Source organism: Amphiura filiformis, chromosome 12, assembly GCF_039555335.1.
Source record: "Amphiura filiformis chromosome 12, Afil_fr2py, whole genome shotgun sequence".
Taxonomy (NCBI): domain Eukaryota; kingdom Metazoa; phylum Echinodermata; class Ophiuroidea; order Amphilepidida; family Amphiuridae; genus Amphiura; species Amphiura filiformis.
This window is the reverse complement of record NC_092639.1, coordinates 62648972-62671339: the sequence shown is the minus strand read 5'-3', so window position 1 is coordinate 62671339 and position 22368 is coordinate 62648972. Positions and strand designations below refer to the sequence as shown.

Below are 22368 nucleotides of genomic sequence, written 5' to 3'. Positions count from 1 at the left end.
AATGGATTCTGTTGTGTTATTAGTGGTAGCTTAACGTAGATTTTGCCGTAAATAAACTGAACTATTATCTGGAGACAGAGCCAGTCCACCGGTGCACCGATAGCTTTTTGGGTATTATTTGGATGTCTTGCCCAAGTGGTACTGAAAACAACTTTTAAACATTTTCAAAGACAACTAAACTTTCTTACTTGTATGTGTACAGCTGCCAGATTGATAAATGCCATCCGTGTTGCCATCCACTGCTTTTTCAGAAGTGCCGCCATTCTGGATGTTAGAGCTCTGAGAGGTAGGTTTCCCTTGCAAGGGAATCTCCAGCATAAACGCCTCGGCGGGAATCTCAGCGTCCCCTGCTTTATCAAGATAGATATGATCTTAATTATCCTTTGGAATTATTACAGACAGATTTATATTTATATTCTTAAGTAATTCAGGAAGTTTCTAATGCTTTTTATCAAATATTCAATAATGTATATACTCATATTTTATGCCTTTTACGTCAACGTGTCTCTTAATCATGGTTTTATGGATGGATTATATATGTTTATGTAAATATTTATTTTCTTTTAACATGTAAAACTGTGTTTTATACGTTAAGCAGGGCCCTGCTGAAAATCAGTTTTTATTGAGCAGGTTACCCTGTTGAAATATTGTGAAATAAATAAATAAATAAATAAATAAAAAATAAAAAAATAAAAAATAAATAAATAAATAAATAAATAAATAAATAAATAAATAAATAAATAAATAAATAAATAAATAAATAAATAAATAAATAAATAAATAAATAAATAAATAAATAAATAAATAAATAAATAAATAAATAATTTAGCGATTGCAATTTACAAATCTAGAGTTACGTCTCGTGTTTTTCTTGAAATCAGGTTACGGTGGAGTGAGTTTCAATAAACACAGGACAGATGGATCACGAAATGCGAGCACATGACCCGGCAACCGATTACCTATGTCATTTCTACTGGGCATGTTACCCGGCACTGCACGGCACGGCACGGCATGGCACGGAATTTTACCCTCAGTAGAAACACGCAGTTAGATGAACGACAATGAAAGTATGGCGATATCGCGTGTAAAAACGCGATATCGCCATGAAGCCACCGTAGCCACGTGTTCACGTCCGATTACGTAATGCGTTCACGTTCGTTTTCCCTGTGGTGTCTAATCATTTCAGGACCTAATTTATGAATAAGAGTAAGCATGGGTGTCAATCCTAGTGAGGGAGAGACGGGTCCCCACCCCTATCTTTTGGCAAAATGACCTTTCTTTTCAGCCACTTTTTGACAATTCAAGCCGAATGTTCCCCTCCCATTTTAAGACAGATTGACGGTAATGAGAGCATTATGAACACAACCCTACCTTGCGTATCCTCGTAGCACAATTCACCCCTAGCCTGCTCAGAACCTGCAGTTGCGACGCAGCTGTATACACCACGAGGAGGCGTCGATCCTGTTGTTGAAAGAACGGACGTTGTTTGGCACCAGCTTGTTGATGAACTAACGATGGACACCATCACTGATTGTGAGTATTCATTAGTGTACGTTCCCTGGTCAACAAGGGTGTTCAGGTTCTCACCATTGACATCTCTGTGGGTCCACGTTATAATATCGAGATTGTAGTCTGTGATCACACACGTAATGCTATACGTATTTGCATTAACATTGATAGCTGTTGTTATGGATGTGACTTGAAAATCAGCTGTAAGAAATAAGTGTGAATAAGCCCAATCGGCATTGGAAGTTTGCAATGCATTGTGGGACAGTTTTTGCAGTTTTGGGACACTTTGCCCTCTGACCTTTTGGGAAAATTCAGTAAAAATAGGTTTTGTGCGTACAATATATAATCTAAAATGTTTTAGAAGAATGAAAACAAAGCCAAAAAACATTATTATTGAATAAATAAATTATTTAAATATTTTTAATGATACCGTTAAATTAATAATAATTACAGCAATTTTCCCAATATGTCAGAGGTCAGAGTGTCCCAAAATAACTGGAAGTTACAATGGCGATTGGGCTTATTGTTTTCTCAATTCTCGTTACCGTGTAGTACTTTTAGTAGGCTATGTTACTCTGGTCACTGACTAAATCAGAGATAATAGAATACGACACTCTGAACTGACCTCATAGAAACTTGGAGGACGCACAACATGTCCAGAGATGACTTCTGATTGGTTACAATCGGAATCAGATAAACATATTTGGGCCATCGTGCTGTCACATTTTTGTACCATCAACAAGCCAAGGAGACGGTACAAAAAGGTGACGATAATCCAAATGTGTGGTGCTATTTCATGTTGTCCTCCAACTGGCGATCGGAGTATCGCGGGCCTGACTAACATTGACTGAAAGTCGTTGTTTTCTTCTTGCTGAACTCTATTAACGAGCCCAGGATTATGATAGACCTTTCCTTTGAATTATTCCGAAGTTGTGAAACATTTGCGGGGCAGGGTTGTTTTTGTCACTGTCTCTATCCGTGCTCGGTTTGTCGCGTAAAACACTTCACTTATGGGGACGGTTTGAAGTAATCTAATATACGCCATTATGTGAAAACTACAACCATTAATACTAACATTGCACTCCTCCTTTACATAAAATCCCATGATTGAACTACGATCTAGTTCTTTACATCCACTTTTCCTAACTTTACCGTCCTTTTTCCAATGTCTCTTTGGTCAACTTTTTTCTGTATTAGTTCTCTACGTGTTTACTTCAAACACCACATGTTCGAATTTTCAAATCAGTTGATAGATTACAATCTGCCATTGGTTATAGTGTACGCCTGTGGCTTGAGCATCAATTACTTATGTTAATTATCACACACATTGCTCCTGAGTATTATATTTCTTCAAATTTTACTTTCACTCGTTCTAGTTATTCAGACACAAGGGGTCAACCTCAAAACAATTTGGTTGTTCCAATACGATAAACGTCTTCTGGAAAGAAAAACTTTCCTTTATAGATCGTCAGTTGCATGGAACAAATTTCCTTCCAACCTTCGTATCAATTTTAAATCTATGAGCTTGGATGAATTTAAAATGTAATTGGTCTATATGTTTTTGTATAATAATTTATTAAACCTGGGGTCCAATTCACTAAACTTTACGAATCAAACTGACTTACGATCGGTACCTTTCGTAAGTAATAGGGATTTACCACAGGGAAGCCTCATAAAAGTATGTCTTGTTTGTAACTTAGGAACGGTTACATAAGTTACGGGTTTTACTACTGGCCTGTCACAACTCGCTAACCCTAATGGTTTAACAATCAAATTAAAATTCGTCCGCCGGTTGACCACCTGTTCCGGGCGATTACCGTCAGTTTCTGCCGGAAACCGGCAGTCAACCGGCGGTCGAGTTTTGAATTGATCCCTTGGTTTGCCTTACGTATTGTCATTTCACACATTGTATAGAAGCTGATGCTGTTGTCATTACATGCATAATCTGTCATCCCTACGTCTGCACGCATTGCAATGCAGTCTTCATCATCATTAACGGTAATATCGTTTGGTTGGATGAAATCCAGAAAGACAGGTGCACAACCTACAGGCTGGTTCAAGTACACCCATACATGTTCCTCGTCTCTATCATTCTGTCCTACATAGTAATAGATAGAGCTGAAAAACAGATATCCAGGCGGTTATAATTAAGAGATTATACAATATATCACAGGATGATCAATACGTGCAAATGAATTGGTCATGATAGTGGAGTAAATTTTTAATTAATTTAATTGGCGCACGTGTGTAAGTAAGAAATCGCACGGTGGACAGTGGTACGGGCTCTGACTCACTCAGGAGAGTTCGAATCACAGCTATGCTTTCGTGGTATGCACTTGTGCAAGGCGTTTTCCACCATTTGTTTACTCACCCAGGTGTAATGGGAAGCTGCTAGGGTATCAAAGTGCTGAAAGGAGCTGGGCTAAGGTTGTAAAAGCAAAATGATTTTGATGTATCTCAGAATATATGGTCAATTCCAGCGAAAGCGGGACAAAATTCTCTCTATGTTAACTTTCCACTTTAAAATGCCATTAATAAAGGAAATCACGTTATTGATGGAGCATATCATGTCACGTCCAATGTGCCCTCTTTGTGCATATAGGCCTTTACTATCAAGTCATACCAGGGGACAAGTTATGATGGCTTAAATGAATTGGTGTTACCCACGAATTCAAAGATAAAGCACCATATATGTCATTGAATGTCCTTCAATCAAAATGAAATTATTACCGTTAGAAAGACGTTTGCATGATCTCTCATCCTATGTAAAACGATTGAATTCCACCAAAGTTTGTGGACTCTAGTGGACTCTAGAGGCCATTAAGTCAATTTGGCTAATAATTTTGTTACCCGCGTATCAAAAATAAAATGATCGTTCTGAAAAATACTAAGTGAATATGCCATAAATGACTATATCATGAAACGAAGTTTCGTTCTATAATTCTGAGGTCCAAGTGATTATTTTATGCAAATACGTTTTACCCATAAAATTCCATAAAATCAAATTTGACGTTACCCACGTATCAACTGTTACCCACGAGTCCAGCAAATATAATTGCCATAACTTAAATTAACATTTAATGAATTTGGACACTGAATTTAGTTTTACAAGCGCTTAAAATTGTAAATCGTAAAAATAAGTTCACCGCTTTAAAAAAGAATCTACGACGGTTTAAACTTTTGTTACCCACGAATCCCGAATAGATGCTAACCTTGAAAAACAAGGAGATTGTTTATTGTAAGTTTAAATCAGCACATATTCAAGCCATGGGTATGCTATAATTTTTACAGTACGTACAGTTTATGCACCTAAGAAACGCAAACCCCAAACGGTACTACAGTACTTATAGCTTTACCCACGAATTCGGCGTTACCCACGAATCCAAGGATTTACTCGTAAATTATATGTTTCTTATGCATCTTAACATTTTGAAAACATGCGAAATAGGTTCCAAAACAGTCCTGTTTAATAGCGTCCTCTTGAAGATATACTGAAGCTGCATTTTTTGGGTAAATGCAATTGGTAAGAGAAACGGGAATCATTGAAACACAATGGAGGAATAACCGCATGATGGTTTCCAACCTTCTGTAATATTTTCTATTTTGCCGCTTACCAATACATACCTTCAAATATATGTTACCCACGAACATTTTGGTTACCCACGAATCCCTACTTAAATTATAGTTAACAATGTATTGATAGTGTTTTAGTTCATAGGAACTGTCAAACACGAGTTAATAGAATATTGCTGCATGAAAATGTGGAATTATTTTACTAAAATAATAATATAAAACTGTTTGCTCTGTCTATTTGAATTTGGCAACTTCATTATTCTCAAAATTTTTATACCCAAAATGCCATAATGATCCATTCTAAATATTCCATGTAGTTTGTATTTTGATTAAAATTCATTTTAGTGCCATTTCAGCCTGAATTATTGACATACGGAAAAGTATTTTTTATTTTTATTTAAAAAAAATAATAGGAATTGCTATTTTCCAGACGCTGTTACCCACGAATCCATCCGAGATCCTCATCCTGCGACGAGATACAAAATCTAACTTTATATTTATATGAAGCATTTATTCTAATCTTTCGAAATAATACAGTAATGTTAAATGACAGCCACTTTGGAAAGAGTTCGAAGAATTGAAACAATCTTAAGTGTACACCTGGTTCTTTCTTAAAATTTGTAATAACCAAAATATTTCTTTGTAGATATATGTAATAAAATTCTATTTTACGTTCAAAGTCTTCACCGATTTCTAGTGTATATGAGCCACGCATAAAACATTGAAAGATATTAAAGAAAGTGAAATTTTAATGCGTACAACAGGTGAAAAAAGGCTTGAATTCGTGGGTAACATGCATATGCGCATTTAACACTTTATTTGGTCTGGCAAGAAAAGTTATTTTTCAATCCGATGGCACTTCCACCTGATGATTCACTAGATATGATCGTCTCATTTGATAAGTCTAGAATTGAAAAGGAAAACATTTTCAAAATGGCCCCCAGAGAGAATTTTGTCCCGGTTTGGCTGGAATTGACCATATACAGAATAAATTGTAAAGCACTTTGAACAATGATGTATATTCATATGTAGCGGTAAACGGAAATAGAAAGCAAAATTATACTTCTACGCTACTCAAATTTGGTACACTCACCGGAGCGCTTTCACCAGGTCAACTGTCGTCTTCAGCAGATGTTATTGCTCTGAAGATTTGTTGTTGCTAGCGATGTGGTTGAAACATCCCTGATGAGGTAACAGATGTACACATCTTCAGAGCAATAACATCCGCTGAAGACGCCGGTTGACCCGGTGTAAGCGCTCCGGTGAGTGTACCATACTTGAGTAGCGTAGGAGTATAAGTTTTTTTTTACACTTTGAACAAGTTAAAAAGGCGCTATTTATAAAGGCTGACATCCTATTTCATTTATTTAATCCATGAAATGTTTATCCTACGTATTTTCCTCAAAGTTTACTGCGAGGTACCGGCTAATCCGCAAACCACTCTCAAGAAGTTTTTACAGAATTATAATGTTTGTAGGTGTATATTGAAGGTGGTGTCTGACTCAAATAAGTGATATATACAACATTGTTTTTACAAATTTGTGTTGGAATCTTATACAATAACGCTTGTATGATATTTTATTCGTTGACCTTTAGTTGATAAAGTTATTGATCAACATCCAAGTGGTTTATTTATTTGCCGGCTTTAATATTCAAGAGATATTATCATAAGCGCTTGTTTTTAGATCAAAACCTTCCGGTCCTTTGCTTGATTAAAAAAAACTAAAAGCCAACCATAATGACGTTTTACAGTGTTACAATGACATACCCAGGTCGCTCCTATCCGGATGCTGGAGAAGAAGTAAAGTTTGCCACCCCCTTTAACAGCCTGAAAAGGTTGGCTTAATTTTGTTGATGGTTTGAAAAAATAAGGAGGGGGCTCGCACCCTTAAATCCCCCCATTTACCTATATGCAAATCATACAACAAAAATTACTATCCAATATTTTACCTATCGAAAGGCAATCCAGCGCCACCATTTGCAGTCGTATCTCTAAGAAAATTGACTTCAACTAGATCTCTAACATCTGGTACCGCCCAATCCAATCCACCTAGCGCCAAATTACTGCAGAATGTGACAGCCTCAGTGAAGGTTGCTCGAACGCCAGTTTGTCCTAAGTAAGAGTTTTTGGCGATGTAACACGATTGCGGATCTCCTACAGTGTTTGGAATTGCCGCCGCATGCAGAGATAAACAGTGGCTTGGAGAATCTATGTATAAAAGAAAAAAACTTACTCAATATGGCAGATACATTACATCTGGTATGACAGGAAGCTATAAGTTTCTCGTCATGGGAAAATGCAAACGGATGTGGCCGCTGGAATAGACCAAGTATGGTAAAATGAGAAACGACAATCCCGATAGCTTCCATACGTAACGCTGATGCGTTACTACGTAATCGTTACCACGCAGTCACCGTGCGCATTAACGATGGTCGCTAACGTTGAGTGTAACGTCGTGGCGTATGTAGGGTGAAAGCCATAAAGGGGCTGTTCAAGAATTATGAGTTATGCACAGAGGAGTAAGATAAAACAGAGCGCGTACCACAAGTCAAAGTCTCCGCCTCATCCGGTAATGAGGGCCGATTGTTCCATGAAATGCGACAGGCGAGACTGCTACGCAATTACCGCGTATTTTCATGGTTTGCCAAAAAATCTTTGCCCCGCACTATGCATAGATAAACAGTGGTGCAATACAATGAACATTCTAGATAACAGGGATCCCCAACAATCCAAAATTATATATAATTCTATATATAAGTTTTTGATCAACTTGATGCATGAGAGGGTGATTCCCCAAAATCTCAACTCTCTCATGAAATGAATTTTACTTGTAATAAAAGATAAATGATCAAATCAAATTACTCAGGGCACATATATCATAACCCTCCTGCAATATGGCACCTTTTGACAAGACCTAAGATACATAATCTTGAATCATGACGTAATTTCAGTCGCTTTTCTCATAATTCAATTTCACTGATAACATTCACAGGAGTGGCGTAGCCAGTGAGGAAACGCCCCCACCCCCACCCCCGACCGTCTGTTCATCTAAGGCCGTCGGTACACGAAGGACGTTGGTAAAAATATGGGGGTCAAGAATAGACAATTTTGTGTGCATTGCTTATGCATCGTGAAGAAATAGATGTAGTACATGTAGCCGAAATACTTCAAATCTTGGATGCGGCCCTTCCGTTTTGATTTGAAAATGTTTGCTTTTGGATCAACAATGCACAACTTCCGTCGGCAAAAAACACACAATTCCATCGGTACATTTACATGTTGCCCCCCCCCAACCCCCACCTCCGATTCCGAAAACCTGATTCACAGCGGCTTACCTGTAGCTGCCTTGCATAGCACACCGAAATTATGGGTACAATCTTTGTCTTGTAATGCACGGTAATTGTCCATTTGTTGGAAAGTAATACAATCTTCATCTGCTTGGCCATCAATCCCACCATTAGGTTGACTCTGAGAATTGATACGCCAGTCAAGAAATACACCAGGACACTCTTCTGGATCGTTCAGATTTTTGAATACTAATTCACTGAATCGATCATTCTGACCAATCCACCATTCTGCTGGAGATGTGCTGTGAAGCAAGAATGTGAGAATGTGATTTCACTATGCAACAGGCAGTTGGAAGCCATAGTGATTTGCTCCAGAGCGACGCCCTCAATTTTGCTTTTGCTCGCATTTCTATTCTGTGCATGTTTTTAATGCCCAATGTCAATCAAATTTTTTGTACCTAGTCTTAAAATGTGCCACTTGTTAAAATATTACCCTCCACAAAATTTAAATTCATTCCGAAGTCGTCTATGGGGTCCACCGTGGGCCTAAAATTTAAGCGTTAACTCCTGTAGTCAGCTATTATAAATTACATATTAGAGTTCACAGTATTAGCTGCCTTATGTTTTAAACTACTTGTGGTGGTATAAAATCATGAAGGTAACCCAGACAATCCCTGTCACAAAAGGCAGCTTTATACTGAGCCAAGTTATGGCTACAATAATACGAGGACTGGTCAATAAGTTCCCGCAACTATGGTGTATCTCCTCCGCTCATACGTTACTTACGCTAAATGCAAGTTTGTACTTTTGTCTTTCAAAACACATAATGTATAGAGAGTGTGTAATAAACCAACCGGAACCGTATAATAATTGAAATGGCAGCCATGCTGGAGGACAGTTCTAAGATGGGTTAAGATGACAGAGGGACAGGTCTCTAGATCGAATCCATAACTATTCATACCTATCACCTGTTTTATTGCATTATCATGCGAATTCCCCCGTGTTACCTTATGGAGGACAGAATTTTATTTAAATGAGATGACTCTGTCATAAGTGACGTAGTATTGAATACCCTCTATTAGCGATGTTCAATACTTGATTACGTAATTACATGAGCATAAACACAGTAGCGTATGGACACTATCTGATTTATGGTGAAAAATAGTCAAGAACATCTGGCGCCAAATTGAGGTGTTGTTACATATTTCCAAATATCTCGAGAACAAAAGTATGGAGTCTGGTGCGGTTTTTGCGACTTTGTAGACTGATAACATAGAAATGATGCTGTACTCTTTTTAGACCTATACCATTTTTATTAAAGATATGGGATCATGTTGAATATATCCAATTTGAGTAGGCTTTATCACCGATTGTTCTTTACATAATAAGAGAGAGAAAGATTAATCGATGACAAAATTTAACAAATGGTACCTGGTTCGATTGGGTATCTTCTGATTATTAAAAAGGGAGGTCCCAGTGGTGAAATCACAAACATTTCTTTCTTAATGAACCCTTACTTTTCAAAAGGTTTGTAATCAAAGTAGCACACCATAGAGAGGCACTGAAATGAATATTAAATTTCGAAAGGTATGTCTAATTGTTGCGGGATATTATTGACCAACCCTCGTAGTTGCCATATTATCACTACTAATTATTATGCACTGTACCAATAATTTAATGATAAAACAAGCACAGAGTGAACAGTATTAAGTGGAAGTTTGGAATTGTGATGGTTCCATTTGTGGAAATTACCAAATTTATTTTGCCGAGTATTGCAGGACGATAGAAATGGTGCTTGATAGGCCGAATTCACACGTGTTTCTACGGGACGCTGAATAAGTGTTGCGCCCCCTGAAAGCCTCTGCACATTTACCTATACATTACAACCGATGCGCACATCCTTTAATATTGCACCGTGCGCAGTAACGATGTTCCAATCGACATGACCTATGAAGGGTTATATTGCAAAGGCCTTCCCAAAATCATATCCAGAGATATAATCAATAAATATGTTTATTTGTGTTGTTGAAGTTCGAACGCCTCCTGCTCAACAGACTGGCACCTGTGGTAGACGAACAACGCATTCCAGAACAAGCAGGTTTCCGCCCTGGCAAGTCAACAACAAGCCAAGTTCTCAACCTTACCCAGCACATTGAGGATGGATTTGAGGAAGGATTGGTAACCGGAGCAAAATCCTGGAGCTAACCAAAGATATCCACCTGACGGATGTTCTTTGTTCAGCTTGGAGACAAGAAGAGCCGGTGGCGAAGACTCGGGAATGGGCTACCGAGAAGTGAAGACACCCAACGCTTCATATATGCAGACGATCTTGGCATCAGTGCACAACACACCGACTTCACTGTTGTGGAACAGAGGCTCCAAAGCCCTGGATGAGGTCACGCCATACTATGAGGAAAACTACCTCCGTGCCAACCCATCCAAGACACAGGTGTGTGCTTTCCACCTCCGCAACCGTGAAGCTAAACGTCAACTGAAGGTGACCTGGTCTGGAACCACACTAGAGCACTGTGAAACGCCCGTTTATCTGGGAGTCACTCTCGACCGCACACTCTCATACAAGACCCACATTGAGAAGACAAGGAGCAAAGTTTGTTCACGAAACAACATTTTGAACAAGCTCACTGGATCCAGATGGGGACCTCGACCAGACACTCTCAGATCAACAGCCTTGGCCTTATGCTACTCTAGTGCTGAATATGCCTGCCCAGTGTGGGGAAGATCAACTCATGCCAAGAAGGTGGACCCAGCACTCAACTCATGCTGCCGACTTATCACTGGATGCCTTCGATCAACACCAACGGAAAGTCTCTACACCTTAGCTGCTATAGCCCCTCCAGATGTACGTCGGCAAGTGACCAGCATGCGAGAGCGTGAGCGTCAGACCACTGGTATGAAGCACACCATGTTCAACCAGACTGCTGCACCCAAACGCCTTACATCCAGGGGAAGATTCCTAAGCAAAGTGCATCCTCTTGGGACAGTCTCCAAGGAAGCGGAAAGACTCACCCTGTGGAAAGAGAGATTTCCCAATTCACCAGCTATGGGACTGCAACCCAGTGAGCAGCTACCACCTGGAGCTGATTCCACATGGTCTGAGTGGCGGTGTCTCAACAGACTAAGATCAGGGGTCGGAAGGTGCAAGGTCGCTTTGCAGAAATGGGGCTACCTACCAGAAGGGCAAAACACTACCTGTGAGTGTGGAACGGTTCCACAGACTATGGAACACCTGTTGGTGTGTCCACAGATGGGGCAACACTGCACACATGAGGACCTAGCTGAATTCAACGATTCTGCTCGTCACTGCGTCAGCTATTGGCTCGGGCGCATTTGACCCTGCGCTTGGACACGCTAAGAAGAAGAAGGGAAAAAAGAAGAAAGATAATGTTATTCTTCATTAACCTGATATTTAAGTGAAACGTCATAAATGGAAAGTGTCACATGTATACGTGGGTATCTAGCTATTAGTCGTTTAGTTATATACGACTTATTAGAGCTGGGTGGTGCATGATTAGGCTCTATTTTCTTGCAGGTCATCTGAAAATGATGCTATAAAATCACATCTGAGTTTCGATAGTGGTAACCTAAAATAGGATAATTGCTTACGCATATTCCGTGAATTTGGTCTTCAGGAGTCCATTTTCATCGTTATTTTTCGGGTTTATAAGATGCCAATCATAGCTGTGTAGATTTAGATTCTGGCAATAAGAAACAGACTCTTCCCAAGTCCTCGTCTGCGTGAGATCAGGTAAGTAGCATTTGGTTTCATCTGCGTTACTGAAAGCTGCTGCATCGAGTAATGTACAATCAAACGGTGGAGGCTCTAGTTTTGTGATAAAAATATAGAGGTATGTTTAGACCGGGGTTGTAGAAAGTGACCGATGTGGTACAGGGCGTTCTTGAAAGAACTTACCGTCGCAACCTTAATATTGGGGTATAAAGTATGCGATAGCTTGAACATCAATTATTTAAAATACTGAAAAATTAAAAGTTTCAGTCTGGTTCTTTCAGGGACACTCTATAGATGGTTCGTGTTCCTAAGAAGCCTTTTAAAAATAGAGAGGTTGCGATTTCCCAAACTATTTTTCACACAAGAAAGATAGAAATAACAACTTTTACCCCATGACGGGACAAATCGACATAACTAGCTACCTTCGACTATAGATGATGTGACTTCTGACGTCAATGCCTGACAGTATGCGCACGCATCATCACAATTTCCATTGTTTTTTCCTGGCAGTAATGTATGCGTGCGCATCATATTTTATTCAGGGCTCGTGTTTTTAAAACTCCCGCCTCATCACAATAAGGCAATTGAACAGTGTAGTGGTTGCATGGGGTTCATTCAAGCATAAAGATATACCAGTCCCTTGCCTTTGTTGATAAACATTGAGGTCACCTCATCTATATTTATACGTATTTATAAATACGCACGTGACCCATGGGCACGACATATTAAGACAAGCAAGCGTGATCAAATCCTCATGCCATTGAAAACTATACAGAAAAGGATAGGAACTCTTCATCAAATTTAAGTATTAATTAAGTAGCAAAATTATTTCACATGGGGAGATTCCGAATTTGTAATATGTTATCACAAAAAAAACAATTTGAAAGTACTTGCCGACGGAAAAAATATTTATCGATGAAAAAAGGTTTACAATAATAAAACAAAGTTGAAAAAATACACAATTTTGCTGCAGAGACTGGTGTTGTTTACCGCCTTTGCATTAAAATGTACAGGAAGACCACCCGATGTGTCGAAGGCACTTCCAGACCTACTGTCTACAAGCTATTATGGCAGCGCGGAGGTTGTCACGTACGTATTTATAAATACGTATTTATACATATAGTCGAAGCACACTGGTAACTGTGACAAAAATAGTTCAATTTTGATCTGCGTAAATTTCTTTTAATACAAAAATGACGAAGTATGTGTACATTATCTGTACTTATTACTTCACTGCAAAATATCTTTTGATAAATTGTTTCCGGTACGGGTCGTGTAGAGGTTAGTTTCGTTTTGTCACTTTTTCGAAGCATGTGCAGCCAACTGTATCAATGACCGTATAACACAACTTCACAATAAATAGTGTGGCTATTTTTTTTAATGTGCTTTTCATGATCCCTTATCAGTACTAGCGCGTTCAAAGAAGAAGAAAGGGTGAATCGGATTATGATTACATGAAACTTTCGTGGACCCTCCATTTTTACAGCTCCCTGCTTTAATTGTTACCGCCCATGAGTATCATGACGAATATTTTCAATCGTCTAAGCTATCACTGTTTAATATTACAAAATATAAAGTCTGCACAAAAGGTAACACAGCTGTAATAAATACGACTATAGTTTCAGAACTAATAATTGTTTCCACAATATTTCTACAAGAAGGATGATTTATTTACGCGCATTTTGATACCCCGTTTGTCAAATGTCGTTCAATATTAACAAAACAGTAGTGCCTTTAAAGAAACATACCCGGATTTAAAAGTTGCAGTTTACAGCGATCAATGGTTAATTACGCAAGCATTGTGGCACGTAAAACCGTCCATTTATCGTCGCGCTGACTTCAAATCAATACAAATAGCTGCAACTTTTTAATTCGGGTATTTATCTTTAAAAATGTGCTGCGTTGTTAATATTAAACGAAATTGTACAAATGGGGTATCATAATGCGCGTAAATAAATCATCCTACTTTCTATGTTGAAATATTATGAACACACTTAAAAGTTCTGACGCTATAGGTGTATTTATAACAGCTGCGTTACTTTTTGTGCAGTCTTTAGTTTTCTGACCTGAACAACTTGCAACTCCTGGTGATGTTACAAACTCGACATTTTGTATAACCTGCAAATCAAACAAAAGTTTGGAATTGAATACATGAATCCAAAACCTACCCAAGTCCATGGAAAGTGATTTTGAGAAAAAAAACCTGTGTATCATTTTAATTCCTTCAGTTAGATTTACTTGGTCAATATGGTAAGTTGTACGTGCAAATGGGTGGGTTAAACTGTATTAGGTATGCCGATTAGCATTTCAGGGACTTCGTGGGGTTCATTTTAAATTCTGGACTTGGGTGATTTTTTGAATCATATACAAAGACAATAATGTTGGAATGAGATTACCACTAGTAAGATAATACAAAATAAAGCACACAGTTATGTATAATGTTGATAAGCATTCTGCCATGTAATATAAACCACACACTTTCCTTGATTAAACCCCTTTTTTTTCAAAAGTCACTCTCCAGCAATGAATGTGTTACAAGTGGACTTTTATACATACTGGATTTCAATCAATGTGCTACAAGACTCAAATCATGGACTTGGGTTGATTCTTTCATACATGCTATTTTTCACATGCTCAATAGACACAGAGGATGAATTTTAGTTGTTCTTTCATACATATGACAGGCCTATGTAAAGCAACACTTTCCCATGCTTAACTCAATTTGGCCGAAGTATGGACTTGGGTGGGTTTTGTATTCATATATTCAATTTTAAGGCATTTATCCTATATTTTATAACTATCTAACGTACTCAAAATATTTTGTTTTAATGATATGTAAAAACATGGCCTCAGAGGTTACCTTCAGGTGGTACTACACTCCTGACTAATTTTGTTTGCATTTTTCTCAAAAAATAACTACAGACTGGTAGCAAAAGTTATGTATATTATAGGGGCAAGGAATCCAATTACTTCACTGACATTTCAGTGATTCAAGACATGTGGTTCATTTATGTTAAGAAATGAGGTACATTCTAGCGGTACCTCTTTTAACGTACCGCTTGTCTTGGGTCACTGAAATTCCAATGTAGTAACTGGATTCCTTGCCCCTATTGTTACCTGTGTGTTATTATTTTTTGAGAAAAATGCAAAAATAGTCACAAATTTATCAAGGGCTGTAGTACCACCTTAAGATTTGCCATTATTCGTGGCTATAAGATGAATCAAATATGTTAATATTCTCACAACACTTTCTTTAATCAAAATGATATGCTTTTAACTTAACTTGAACTTGAAACTCTGAAGTAAGATAATGGTTTTAAACACCTATTATCATCAGTATATTAAATTTCCAATATTAGCGTTCGTTGCAACAATACTTTGCAAAGAAGTTTGGAAATGCACCACCCGATAGGTAAAGGTATGGTGTCCCGTGGTAATAAATATGGCATTCTGGATATTCTGTCCTCTGAAGTATATCATCAATGTAAACAACGTAGTTTATATCCCGTGTTCAATACGGATACTCACACGTGAATCCGATACACAATGGCTCAGTTGAAATATTTGATTTTGGTTTCATAGTTAGTTCTTTTATGTATGAAATTTATTCCATCTCATTGTCAACATCCATTGTGTCCCTCTATGTTTTCAGTATCGGATTAGTGTCTGATCACTTTTTTGTAACTCCAACAAAAGATTAGACTACTCCGTAGTCCACTTGCCCATTGTTATGATTGTGCATACTCTGGATATTGCATTTAAGCTTAAAACTCCGATTTAATTAATTTGTGCACAATTGATAGATTTTCACAACTGATCATCTTTTCAGTCACCATACTCCCTCTGTATGTTAGCTTCCCAAGTGGACTACTGACTTTGGATTGCGGTTAACATTTTTAACATGGCACTCTATGGAGAGTTAGGCCAATTTCTAAAATTGGTCATGATGTAATGCATCTTTAAATGAATCTGGCTTGTGATTGGTCGCCCACATCTCGTTATTGTTTAAATCCTCCCGACACGTACCATTACCATTAACTATACATGGTACACATCTATCTTTGCAATGCGGCGCTTTTGTGCTGGCGCGAAAGTTGGTGGATGAACGTACGCATCTAGCGCGTATTGTACCACCATGCTTAGTCTTTTGGTTAGATAAACAAGTTGATTGACAGTGTGTTTTAGAGAACGAAGTCCCTGGGTAAAGTTCTGCTTAAAAGTGAAAGTCCATAGTCGATTTTTAACTCGTTATAAACTGGCAGATTCTAAAATTAGAATTGTTCAGTATTGAAGTGCCATTATAAATTAGTTATGCCATTATGATATGTTGCATTCAATAATATAAGCCTACGTATACTTTACTTTTACTGTCACAAATATAATTATATAAACTTTTTCATAACCATTTTATACTAGTATTTTGATGTAATAGATATCAGTATAATTTCGAGTTTAACTGAATGCGTTCATCATGATTAATAACGTATTTTTATTTATCAAAAATCGACTATGGCATAGGCTAACAAAAGATACGAATAGGATACGAAACCAAAACGCCTAAATGTTTTGGTTTCATTATTTGTCAACAGGATTGTCAAACAATCACTGCCAATTAATACTTGTAACTGGACAACGGGCATTTACGAACATTTATTAATTTTCGAATTAGCCACTGTTAATTTATGTATCACAAACGATTGGAATCGCCCCAATGTACAGGGTGTATCAAAATGATTGGTACCCGTCACCTTTGATGTCTGATGAAACACCTGCATCTTCCACATTCAACATTAGATCCTCTTGAAATGACTACAAATTACAGTTTTATGACCTTTTATAACATAAGGTGGATATTAAACTGAATTTTGATGTGGGAGTCTTGCTCAGTGGATATTGATGGGTACCAATCATTTTGATACACCCTGTATTGGTATATTGTTTTACTACCTTGAATGGGTAAATGAAGTGCATAAAGAAAAGAAGAAAACCCTTACTGATGTAAACTAAGGACAGAGATGAACACACACGTTCTTACGACGTAAGTTTGTATTTGATTGTATCTCGAGTTTTTAAGTTCATTGTACACGGCCCTGCATGGTGCTAACAATTCAAAGTGTTCATAGTTCTGGTCGCTAGGGTTCAAATCCCCGCACAGGCATGGAATCTTACGTAATATGTATCATGTTCGCTTCCATCTAGCGATCAATAACCTGAATAACCATTGTGCAATTCAATTCAATGCACAAGCTCATACACATGTGGTTCTTTGATGTCAATCGCATACAATATAACCCGTGATCAATAATGAACGTTGGTCAAAAGACGAGCTTACTGAAGTGAAAAATTATGTACATGCAGATTCATCATTTATGCATAATATTGCCTTGAAAATCATAAAAAGCAACTGCTTGATCAGCCCAAATGATTTTATAAGCGTTATTTCTAAACCAAATTTCAAAACCACAAAGTGTTTTACCTGACTTTTGATCCAGAAATGTATGAATTTGATGAGAAATTGTGATGAAAAATAATATTTTACAAGTCAGATTCAGAAAGAGAAAATCTCATTACACACGTTAATTACATCACAAACATAGATGGTTAAGTTCATGGAGAATGTTACAAACTGTTGTATGTTTTGCCATATTGTTTTTCTATAGGGAATAATGTTTTATCGTTAAAATCGGACATGAAAACCTATCAAAAACACAACAAAAACGTGCATCGCTATTTGTATGCATGAAACAAATTATAAGATTTGTACAGAAGTGACCTAACACTTTCTTGAGAAAGCGCATGGTCCGATGCAAGAATCTTGGCAAGGACACTCTGGTGAAATAAAGAAAAATATATGTGATTGATTTTGTGTGACTTTTGAGCGTTAAATGTTTCAAAATTTAAAAATGAACAAAATGCGAGTAACTATGATGTCATCAACATGACAATAATATTCATGATAAATAATTATTGCTCCTTAAAAAGAAATGGTTAACAAATGGTTTGAATACATCGCACGACCTTATAGTAACTGTATCTAGAAATTTGTGCAAGTTACTTGTCAATTTTCGCCAGAAACGAGCTTTTTCTACGGTTACTGCCCAGCTCATTAGCGCGATATGTGATATTCTTTACCTCGAGTTTACTGCCCTCTGTTGACGACAGGGCTTCGAACTCTTATCAAGGCGATCTAAGAAGTGCAGGGCCGTGTGTAATGCCAAAGTTTAAATTAAAGCACAGTACGAGCGTAAAAACACATTTTAATAATTGTAGTATAAATAAATACATAATTTTAATGACGGCGTGTCAAACGAAATAAAAACAAAATACATACCAGGCCGACGATGATGATTATTATATCCCGGAGCATCATCACATGTTCCTTTCTCCTATATCTACTTCTCCGTCAAGTACAAATAAAATTTCCTTGTTGATATATTTTTTTTTCATATTATGGTAATATCACATTTTCTTCACATTTAAACAAAACACGGTGGATGATTCAGAACAGCGCTTCACCCAGGATGAAGTTTACCGACTAAAGACTGAGAATATATCCAGCTGTGGCAAGTACAACTAAGAAAATGTATGTAATAATAATAAGGTGGTGAGTGGTCCCTTAGTTACTATTGTTAAATAATAGGTCCCTTAATTGCGCTTGCCTTGTTACATGGATTGTAAATCAATTAAACATTCCTACAAGTTGTGCATTTCATATTTGATAAATCAACCTTAAACAGTATGCTTCGACTATATTTATAAATACGTGTTTATAAATACGCACGTGACCACCCCTTCTACATAGCGGGTGGTCTTTCCATACATTTGAATGTAAAGGCGGAACAACATGAGACTACTGTGCAGCAAAATTGTCTATTTTGTTCAACTTTGTGATTATATTGTAAACGTTTCCGTCGTTAAATATTTTTCCGTAGTCAAATACTTTCAAAATGTTGTTTTTGATAACATTCAAATTCGAAGTTCCCCATGTGTTATAATTTTGCTATTCAATTAATACTTAACGGCACATTCAGTGATTTGCTCATCCGGACGATCATAAAGATCATCAAAATTCAGATTTTGGTACATTCGTCATTGTCATAGATGTGCTAACATAGACTGCTAGTGGTCCAGCTGAAAGCTGTGTATTTAAGACAAAATAAGGAATATACATATGAATCTGTAATTTATATACTGGCAGTATATAAATATTATTAGCTACATGTATTTGAATAGGGCTTCAACCTCGTCGATACTGCTGTTTTCTTCGTTTTTTGCCAAATATTTCATTCCAAAAATACCAAATGACAACATGAATGACTTATCATTCATTGTTAAGCATTTTTTTTACATTTCCCTGGGATCAGATCTGAATGGGTCTTTAAAGTTGATAATATTTATCTACAGAGTTCCTTTCCTTTTCTGTATAGTGGTCAATGCATGAGGGTTTGGTCACGCTTGCTGGTCTTGGTATGTCGTACCCATGGGTCACGTGCGTATTTATAAAAACGTATTTATAAATATAGTCGAAGCATACTGCTAAAATAGTTCGTGATGGTGTAATAGTGTACACTATCATCACTCGTATTTGTAACACTGCATATTGATAAAAAATATTCTAAAAAATATGTTGTTTGTCCTGTTATTGTCTCACTTAATTGTTGTATATTCCCTGTCGGTGGGTTTGTGGTTTCTGTGGGTGGTGTGTATACGGAAAGTGGGTGGGTGGATGCGTAGGTGTTTGTTAGCAAACGAGGACACACACCCGCACTTCACATTTAAACCGTGGACCATCCTGCAATTTGGGACCGTCCTCGGTTTCTGGAGGTCTGCAAACGGGTTTGGGATGTACGTTAAGGTGTGTATGTTTGGAAAAACAATAAAAGTCCAGCAATGAACCAACATGGCTTTGTGAAGCTGATAGTACCACAGACTAATGGATAGTACCATCATGGACCAAATGTTTACTTTAAGGGTATACGATGTATTGTTGATCGAAACAGCAAAAAAAAGTAGTTCACAGCATCTCGCGAATTTTAGCGAGCTTTAGCAAAAATTGCATTGCTCAATTATTAGCGAGCGTGTAGAAGAATCATCCTATACAGACAATAGTACACATTGACCAATAGGTACTACATACAAATAGTAACAATTGGCCAATGTGCAAAATTATATGTTCCATATACTGCCGTGTATGCAGTACCAATTTCCCAATGTTACTAACATTTTAAATAGCGAATGTAGTGAATGATTATTTGAGATAATGTGCGACACTGTGGAATATAAAGAGGAGGATATGGGTATGTTAAAAATCGAAATGAGGTATGGGGCTGGCTGGGGGTGGCTACGGGGCGTTATCTCAAGGACAATATTATTCAAGGTTGCGCCGCAGGCTTACAAAGAAACAATATTGTTCAAGGTTGCGCCGCAGGCTTACAAAGAAACAATAGCAATCAAGCTTAAACTTTAAATTAACACCCGATAGAGGGCAGGGCCTGAAGAATGAGGGAAATTATGGGGTAAATATAGCCCTATAAAAACAAACTCACTTACGGCGGTTAGTTGAAGATGGAGCTACCGGCCTCGGTCCTTCGGACCTGCGGCCTTGTGGGGAGCGGTCTCCGGCCTTCGGCCTTGTTTCAAAAGTCGCCCAATTGGGCTACCAAATCGCGGGTTTGGCAACCCTGCTTGTTTTGATCTTATTTTAACTTATCAAATTACTAGTTTTTATATTCTATGGTGTCAAATATTTATTCACAACGTTGTAAATACGTATTAAATACGATTAATAACAACAGAGGGCGCTATCACTTTTTCTCATAAACTGCCGCATATGTTAGTAACATTGGGTAATGGGTACTGCATACACGGCAGTATATGGAACATATAATTTTGCACATTGGCCAATGGTTACTATTTGTATGTAGTATCTATTGGTCAATGGTACTGTTGTCTGTATCGGGTGCATCCAAGAATTCAAATGTCACAGATATACTTTTGCAGGTCCTGTGGTTCTTGAGTTATGTTGTAAAGAGGGCTGAAACAACAACACTTTTGTAAAACGTACATAACTTATTAACAACAATAAATTAAACAAGTTTTCAAAGTATATGATTTGTAGAATGACCTTTTGCAAAACACCAAAGTGTAATTTTTCAATAATATATTGATTCAGATAATGAGGATCGATTTTTTGGCTGCTTCGACCAACAATACCTCGTATACCCTTAAGAACCTTAAATTCCTGAAACAATGTACCAAACGTTTCATTCAAGACTGGGATCAAAAAGAAACTTTTTACAAGGCCATATCTTAAAATCCCGTCCATCAAAAAGAACCAAAATTACACTCTAAACACATGTCAGTAACCAAGCAGTTGCTTAACTGACACAACAGCAAAATACACTGACATGAAACAGCTTCCTGGACCACATGTCATAGCCCATTTGATGCGTGTGTAAAGCAATTGTAACAGCAATAGGAACTTTCCTGTCTTGCCTTCCAAAAATAACACTCGTACCCAACGAACATAAACGGCTCACTCCGACATAGGTAAATATACGCCCTTGCGTCCCAACACTCTCTCATGAATACCTTCATTCATTTGGAATTCTTCACGTGCCTTAAACTCTATGTTGAAGACATTTCGAGGCTGTGACATTATGATACAACAAGCGGTTCCATGCCAGTGCATTTTTCAGTTGTGTCAGCCATGGGAAGGTAACCGTTTGGATATGGACATGTCATTAGAATAGAGTATTGAAGTAATCCTGTGTAATTTTGTTCATTTTGATTGACAGATTTTTACGATATAACCATATGAAAAATTGTAAGTTTCTTTTCGAGCCCAGAGTCTAAAGGTCCGTCCATACTACCACCGCATTTGCGATGCGTTGCTTTGCGATGCCAATATATCGATTACTTTTTGCTGCAACTATATCGATTACTTTTTACCGCGTCACATTTACAAGTTAAAATGTATTTAACTTTATTGCGATATCGCAATGCAGTAGTTTGCAGTATGATGCAGTGCGACAACGCACCACATCGTAAAGCAACGTCTCGCACTATTAGGTGGTAGTATGAACGGACCTTAATAAACATTAAAAGTAAAGACCAAGGCTACTGACGAATTCACAAAACACGTTTTTATAAACAGGCGACGAACGATAAAGATTCTTATTGTTTTAATCAATATTCTTATAGCTGTAATACAAAGGCAAATTTATCACACTACCAATTGCATAAATAAA

The 22368-nt window shown here is 37.5% G+C and overlaps 1 protein-coding gene across 1 annotated transcript in view; it reads right to left on the bottom strand.

The window, feature by feature from the left end:
- Positions 1 to 21776, bottom strand: part of LOC140166994 (uncharacterized) — a 60743-nt gene extending 38967 nt beyond the window's left edge. The window contains exons 1-8 of the mRNA XM_072190475.1: positions 21678 to 21776; positions 14185 to 14236; positions 11995 to 12211; positions 8419 to 8672; positions 7033 to 7291; positions 3398 to 3627; positions 1372 to 1710; positions 189 to 347 (exon numbers count right to left, since the gene is read on the bottom strand). Coding sequence (XP_072046576.1) covers positions 189 to 347; positions 1372 to 1710; positions 3398 to 3627; positions 7033 to 7291; positions 8419 to 8672; positions 11995 to 12211; positions 14185 to 14236; positions 21678 to 21776 — 1609 coding nt within the window. The remainder of the gene's footprint in view (positions 1 to 188; positions 348 to 1371; positions 1711 to 3397; positions 3628 to 7032; positions 7292 to 8418; positions 8673 to 11994; positions 12212 to 14184; positions 14237 to 21677) is intronic.
- Between the last annotated feature and the right edge of the window lie 592 nt (positions 21777 to 22368).